The 7,803-nt window shown below is 48.8% G+C and overlaps 2 protein-coding genes across 2 annotated transcripts; one reads left to right on the top strand and one right to left on the bottom strand.

Moving 5' to 3' along the window:
- Positions 1-1,459: 1,459 nt before the first annotated feature.
- On the bottom strand, positions 1,460-5,206 carry hsd11b1la (hydroxysteroid (11-beta) dehydrogenase 1-like a). Its single transcript, XM_062455601.1, is given in 6 exon segments — positions 1,460-1,755; positions 1,835-2,000; positions 2,132-2,225; positions 2,642-2,845; positions 3,752-3,882; positions 4,556-5,206. Coding segments are annotated over 6 exon segments (864 nt in total). The 5' UTR covers positions 4,641-5,206; the 3' UTR covers positions 1,460-1,571.
- micos13 (mitochondrial contact site and cristae organizing system subunit 13) lies at positions 5,188-6,812 on the top strand. The gene is made up of 4 exons (XM_062455603.1): positions 5,188-5,358; positions 5,753-5,909; positions 6,012-6,063; positions 6,201-6,812. Exons 1-4 carry the CDS (start codon positions 5,330-5,332, stop codon positions 6,296-6,298), a joined length of 336 nt encoding a protein of 111 aa, XP_062311587.1. The 5' UTR covers positions 5,188-5,329; the 3' UTR covers positions 6,299-6,812.
- The last annotated feature ends 991 nt before the right edge of the window (positions 6,813-7,803 follow it).

The following is a 7,803-nucleotide window of genomic DNA, read 5'->3' as shown; positions in this document are numbered from 1 at the left end:
GTTCCAGAACGTTCTCTGCATGGCCCATCCACCCTTTCTCCTCCTGTCTCCTCTAACCCTGCTCGCTATTCTAGAACAACACCAATCTCTGTCTCTTGGAGTGGAGGGGTGAGGAGGTGAGGGGGTGAGGCCCATGCAGGCCAGGCTGAAAGGCCCAGGTGTCACCATTGTGTGGGAGTGAATGGGCCAGACCCCTCCTCACCCTTCCCCTCCTCCCCCTCCTCACCCTCCCCCTCCTCACAGTACCCCTCCTCACCCTCCTCACCCCCCTCCTCACCCTCCCCCTCCTCACAGTACCCCTCCTCACCCTCCCCCTCCTCACCCTCCCCCTCCTCACATTACCCCTAATTGTACCCCTAACCCTACCTCTTCACCTACCACTCTCTCCATCCTCCCTTCCACCTGGAGGGGAGAGAGGGAAGACTTTAGAGAGAGCGGTAAATAGAAACAGATATAAAAGGGGAGAGAGTGAGACAGAGTGATGGATATCAAAAGACAAAAACAGAGAGAAATAGAGAGAGAGATAGAGACAGAGACAGGGGGAGCGGGAGATGAATGACCTGTGGACAAGAGTGTGGGTTCTCCACTTCAGGAAGTCCACTGTTGAGAACTAGGCCAGGACTTCCACACATACACATCCAGGACTTCCACACACACACACACACATCCAGGACTTACACACACGCACACACTGGGTGTGTCTAGGGTAGCGTGAACTCATGAGTGTGTGTCCCTAAGAAGATACAGGAGGTGGCTGGGGGATTTAGAACCATCAGGAGCACTAAGCTGTTGCAGGTGTTCCTGGCTGCTCTCCCAAGATCCTGCTCCAGCAGGGAGCTCCATGTGTGTGTGTGTGTGTGTGTGTGTGTGTGTGTGTGTGTGTGTGTGTGTGTGTGTGTGTGTGTGTGTGTGTGTGTGTGTGTGTGTGTGAGGCTATGATGATTCTCCAGATGTTCAGTACTATCATCATCTTCATAAAACCCCAACATGTACCCCCAGAGAGTGACTGGATAGAGGGGGTGGGTAGATATATGATTGTGTTGTTCCGTGTGGTTGTGGTGTTAGTGTGTGTGAGGTTGTGTGTTAGTGTGTGTGTGGTTGTGTTACTGTACTGTGTGTGTGGTTGGTTCAGTGACTGACCTGACTAGGTCATCAGGAGGAACAGGTTCCTCTTCTGCACTGAAGTCGTTCACTTCCTTTCCTGAGACTCTGCTGCCCTCGTGTGGTAGAGATGGCAACTGCAGCTCAGAGAGCAGGGAGGTGCCCAGTCTGGTCCTGTCACCTGTTCATAATGCCAACTCTTCAGACCTGAAGAGTCCCCCCCCCCCCCCAGACACACACACACCCTGAGAACAGCACTGCGCACACACATGCACACACAAACAACCCACTACACACACACACACTCTCTCTCTCTCTTTCTCACACACACACACACACATATGAGTGTAAGAACAAGGCCCGTAGCACCATGTTTAATACAGAACACGGATGAAACAGCCATCTCAGCTAACGTGGATTTATAGGACATGCAACAACATTAAAACCCTTATATGACATTGTGTGTGTCCTCAGGGAGTGTAGTTGTAGGAGCTCCTCATGACCCAGTCTCTCACAGAGGGGGCCCAGTCTCGCACCAGGGCCAGGAGGTGGAGGTGCTGGGGGTAGTAGGTCTCTGCCTGCCGGCTGGCCCCCACCTTCAGCAGGGCCAGAGCTGCCTCACTGGCTGGGTAAGCTGGGATGGTGACGATGTCCCTGGAACACACACATATGGTTGCCCTGTAAATACTAGATGAATGTGAAGGTAAATCACATGTAACGCTGGTGAAGTCACCTGACTTTCTCCATGGCGTTGTCGGTGTCGATGAGGCCCAGGGTGGCGATGGAGATGGACACGTTGCTGTTCTTCATTGCCAGCTCCTGCTACAGAGTCCCAAAGAACCCGTTCAGGGCGAACTTGGTGGAGGAGTAGGGCGCCACGAACGGAGAAGACATCTTAGCTGAGTGAAAACAGAGAGGACTCAAATCTGCTGTTCAATGTAGGTCAGTTATGTAGCTTAGTAGACCAGTTCTGATGCTTTATAGGTCAGTTATGCAGCGTGGTGGTGGTAAGGTGGTGCAGGAGACGGACCCAGCAGAGACGACACGACGACCAGAGACCCTCCGCTGGGCTCCAGCAGTGGCAGAGCTGCCTTCGCCATCTGCACGTAGCTCAGGAAGTTCACCTGCAGGGGGAGACACACACACACACGGTTAACACACATACAAGGTTAACACACATACAAACGGTAAACACACACACATATAGTAAACACACACACACACACGGTTAACACACATACAAACAGTGAACATACACACGGTAAACACACACACATATAGTAAACACACACACACACGGTAAACACACACACATATAGTAAACACACACACACATATAGTAAACACACACACGGTAAACACACACGCATACATATAGTAAACAAACACACACGGTAAACACACACACATACAGTGAACACACGTATTGAATCCACAGACAAACACAACACCATAGGTAAACCCTACTTCTGGCCTACAGCAGCAGCATAGTTGTGTATGTCCAGTATAACCTGTTAGACGCAGCGCTGCTGCCCCTTACCTGCATCAGCCAGCGCAGGTGCGGCATGTCTCCGTCCCACATGCTGAAGGGGCTGGAGCCGATGTGGTTGAGCACCACCACGTCCAGTCCCCCCAGGAGGTCTGCAGCCAACCCCACGGCCCGCTCAGCATCTTGGGGTTCAGCCATGTCCAACACCAGGTACCGGGCCTGCTGGGCCCCTAGCACCTGGCAATGTTCAGACACCTGCCCCACAGTAGCCAATCAGGACACACCACTACATCAGCAGCCAATCAGGAGACATTGCTACAGCAGCCAATCAGGAGACATCACTACAGCAGCAGCCAATCAGAGCACATCATTACAACCAATCAAAACAGCAATGCCCCCCACCTTGTGTAGGACATGCCCCTCACCTTGTGTAGGACATGCCCCTTACTTTGTGTAGGACATGCCCCTCACCTTGTGTAGGACATGCCCCTCACCTTGTGTAGGACATGCCCCTTACTTTGTGTAGGACATGCCCCTCACCTTGTGTAGGACATGCCCCTCACCTTGTGTAGGACATGCCCCTTACTTTGTGTAGGACATGCCCCTCACCTTGTGTAGGACATGCCCCTCACCTTGTGTAGGACATGCCCCTTACTTTGTGTAGGACATGCCCCTCACCTTGTGTAGGACATGCCCCTTACTTTGTGTAGGACATGCCCCTCACCTTGTGTAGGACATGCCCCTCACCTTGTGTAGGACATGCCCCTTACTTTGTGTAGGACATGCCCCTCACCTTGTGTAGGACATGCCCCTCACCTTGTGTAGGACATGCCCCTCACCTTGTGTAGGACATGCCCCTCACCTTGTGTAGGACATGCCCCTTACTTTGTGTAGGACATGCCCCTTACTTTGTGTAGGACATGCCCCTTACTTTGTGTAGGACATGCCCCTTACTTTGTGTAGGACATGCCCCTTACTTTGTGTAGGACATGCCCCTTACTTTGTGTAGGACATGCCCCTCACCTTGTGTAGGACATGCCGCCCACCTTGTGTAGGACATGCCCCTCACCTTGTGTAGGACATGCCCCTTACTTTGTGTAGGACATGCCCCTCACCTTGTGTAGGACATGCCCCTCACCTTGTACGGGACATGCCCCTTACCTTGTGTAGGACATGCTCCCTGCGTGCTGTGATCACCAACTGCGCTCCGAGGCGAGCGTAGTGATAGGCAGTCTGCTCCCCGATGCCCGTGCTGGCTCCAGTCACAAACACTCTGGCTCCTCTTAGAGACTCTGCACAACGTAAACAGCTAACAGGAAACAGCTAACAGGAAACAGATAACAGGAAACAACAGCTACTAGAGGACTTTTGTGACCACACAATAAGCCTTTAAGCATTCTGCAGCCATCTCTCATTCAAATACAGGAAACCAAAGATAACAACCAGATAAGCCAGGGGCCAGGCAGGGAGAATCCTAGTCTTCTTTCATATCACATGAATGCAGTCTACACCACAGAGACAACACTCACACTCACAATACTAAATGAGACCAATCATAAACTATTACACATCCAAGCAAGAGAACACTTACTCCTTTGACCAACCAACTTCAGGCGTTCTAGAACAGTCAGTTGGGTTTCTAAATATGGCTCGTTGATCATTGATTGGTTCTCTTCCTGTGTCATGCAGCAGTAAGAACACTTGGTCACCTGACCACTACACTACGAGAACACAGAAGGTTATCTGAGTTCACATATAAAACTAATAAGCTAATAGTCCAGTCACAGGGTTATTACCATTGTAATAGTCACATGTATCTGCTTCTAAAGCCCAGCACCTGGTTCAGTGTGGTGAGACAGGGTCAGTGTGGTGAGACAGGCTCAGTGTGGTGAGACAGGGTCCGTGTGGTGAGACAGGCTCAGTGTTGTGAGACAGGCTCAGTGTGGTGAGACAGGTCTCTCTTACCTGGGTCAAAGCTGGGTGCATTCCACTGGACCGCAAGAAACACACCAAGAGCTCCAACAAGAAAAAGTTTAGACAACGTTCTCATCCTGAGATTAGACAAAGCTCTCTGGCATGTATCTGCAAACAGGAACTCCTGTGGTTCAGCAACTCTGCAGAAACTAAAGAAATCTGACTCGTTTTTAAGGAAAGGTTTGTCCAGTGTGGCTTCCTCTTGCTGTGTAACTCAACACCCCACCCCCAAAAAGATAAGAGCATTATTGAACTTGAAGCAGGCGGAGTCTACTGTTATAACCACAGCCCTGTGAGTTCCAAACCAAATAAACATTCCTTCTTCATGTGACCATATAGGCCATGTTCTAAACCAAACAAATCTCTACTCCCTATCAGAACTGTGACCTATCAGACCCTCTCATGCCCTACTTCGCCCGATTCATAAGCACGAGACTTAGGTTGTGTTTCATCTCACTCTTACACACACAAATTACATTTCCTTTTTTGTTGAAAATATAATTTTTCTAATTCTCTAAATAAGTAACAATGAAATGTATGTGATCTAACAGGTTGTGGTGGCGTCGAATCAGCTGCTGGGATATTTATGTTGCGCCATTTAAAAAAAACTTTATTAACACAACGGGCGAGCAGTTGCCCTTCAGCGAATCGAGACAGCGCACTGTACAACACGTCATCTAATGCAGGCCCGTGTAACAAGATAGCTACGGATTCCCCCAAAAATCTGCACATATATTGTCCAGTTACACGTTTGGTGGTGAAGATATGGCGGCCAAGCTTTTACCGGTTGTGAAGTAAGTGTCTTCTAACGTTAATGGTCTCATTAACGTTCCAGCGCTGTTCCAATTATAGCAAGCTTTACCTTATAGCTAGCTACCTTAATCCTTATAGGCAGGTAGGTACCTTTATAGCTAGCTACCTTAATCCTTATAGGCAGGTAGGTACCTTGTAGTTACGTTTTTGTGTAGCTAGATACCTAGGAAAGTTTACAAAATGCAGTATTGTAAACGATATGCAGTTTTATCGTTGCTTTCATCTTTATTACAGACTAGTGATTTCAGTTAGCATCTAAACTTCCAGTAGGTTGTGGCTAGCCAGCTTTCTTAATCTATATCTGATTGTTAAGGTGTTTTTTCAACCACTTATCTCTGTTCTCTGAATATAATACTGAGCTAAATGAATCGTTAGGTTGGCCACCAAGGTGACCGTCGCGGGAGGGGCTCTTTATGTAGCCTACGACTCGGGTCTACTCGGAGGCAGCGCGCAAGGCTCCGAGGTTCTCAGCAAAGCTAAGGCAGCCATTCCGCCTGCCGTAGACGAGTGGATGAAGTACTTTGGCCTGGAGGTAGAGTCATTGGTTCGACGTCAGGGAAAGCGAAGAATTACTTGTTTTTTTGCCGTATGTGTCAAACATGTATGAATTTGACTTGTCTTTGATACACTTCAGCTCCCAGCTATACCGAAGGTCGCTTTCGCCCCGGTTGAGTCCTGGAACTCCGGTGAGTCCAACTACTGTCCGATTAGAGGGTTCCAAGTAAATAATATTTCTGTCTTGCGTGGGGTTTTCTAAATAAAAACGTTCCTGACCTGTATCGTGGTCATGGTGGTGTTTCTAACCATCCTCTCTGTGTTTCAGGTGTTCGCGCCTCCATCTCCTTCCTGTCCCTCGCGCCCACCAGAGCGGGAGAGATCAGCAGCCAGAGCGTGCAGTACCTGAGGAACCTGACCAAATAATATCGTCTCCTGGCAACATCGCCCCGCCTAGGAATCATAATGATAATTATTAACGATCTCAAAGCCTGGCAAGAAGCGATATGACTTGCCCTGAAAATAACGCCAAACCCAGAAAGATTTTCACACCATAAAGTAGCATGGCTATGATTTAAGTGCTTAAAGCTGTTACTAAACTGGATGCAGGATATACTGAATGCTATGTAACTGTCTACCAGAGAAGAAAATAATAGATCTCAGATTTTTGTGTAGAGATTTGGAAGTGATTTGATTGTTTGGGAAAGTCATCCAGTGTCCATTCAGAAACACAGCAGGAGCCCTCCATAAACAAGCTCACCCTAGTGTGGGCTTGCGTTTAAAAATGTTTTTATTTATCTCCTGAACTCTAACATTTAGTTTGTTCTAGCTTTAGCTAGAACCCAGTACCCAACAATTCACCTATTTTATACACAAAGAATGTCTGTTTTGTATATATAATTAATTCACCATGACTGTGTAAAATAAACCCTAAATGTGTTATGTTGTTTTGTGTTTGTTGAAGTAGTTATGTACAAGAAGTCCAGAAGTAAGATCATGATCAATGTGCAAAAAACTTTATTACTCATGACAGAATAATAACAGGATGGTTAAATCCTACTGCTCTAGAGGAGGAACATAGAGCACACCCTCCCTCTGCCTCTCCCTCCCCCATGAGACGAGCCTCACTGCAACACAGAAGGCTCTGAGCCACCAGGGGCAGGGACCCTAACCCATCAGGGACCTAGTCTGCACCAGCTTGAGGGTTCGTCTGCAAGAAAGGAGGCTGCAGCCTGATGTCTGCCGAAGAGGAGGCTGCAGCCTGATGTTTGCAGAAGAGGAGGCTGCAGCCTGACGTCTGCAGGAGAGGAGGCTGCAGCCTGACGTCTGCAGGAGAGGAGGCTGCAGCCTGACGTCTGCAGAAGAGGAGGCTGCAGCCTGACGTCTGCAGGAGAGGAGGCTGCAGCCTGACGTCTGCAGAAGAGGAGGCTGCAGCCTGACGTCTGCAGGAGAGGAGGCTGCAGCCTGACGTCTGCAGAAGAGGAGGCTGCAGCCTGACGTCTGCAGAAGAGGAGGCTGCAGCCTGACAGCTTGAAGGGTGAAACCACAGGTGACCTGTCCTGTCTTCCTCCAACCTGGAGACACGAGGGGACTGGAGCCAGCGTGAGCTCAGCCTGTTGTGTTAGATCAGAGACTGACAACCTCAAACAGGATATAAACAAAATCATAATATGAATAATTTAAATAATCTCTTTGTAGCCAGTCCCATGATGCATTTGGGTTGTTTGTCCAAACCTCGTTCTGAAATAGCTCACGTTGCTCCACCGTGACTAGGACACCAGAACTGAGACGGTTTTGTGTCTTTGGGTGAGTTGTGTCACAATATCAACAGACACACAACACACAGAAACGAGCTGATGTTTCTATGGGATATTTACAATATGATCACAACAGTACACGTCACTATACACAACACAAAAACTAACGAGATA

The sequence above is a fragment of the Osmerus eperlanus genome, unplaced genomic scaffold (assembly GCF_963692335.1).
Source record: "Osmerus eperlanus unplaced genomic scaffold, fOsmEpe2.1 SCAFFOLD_48, whole genome shotgun sequence".
Lineage (NCBI taxonomy): Eukaryota > Metazoa > Chordata > Actinopteri > Osmeriformes > Osmeridae > Osmerus > Osmerus eperlanus.
Note: the sequence above shows the minus strand (reverse complement) of the source record. Positions and strands in the feature narration are given on the sequence as shown.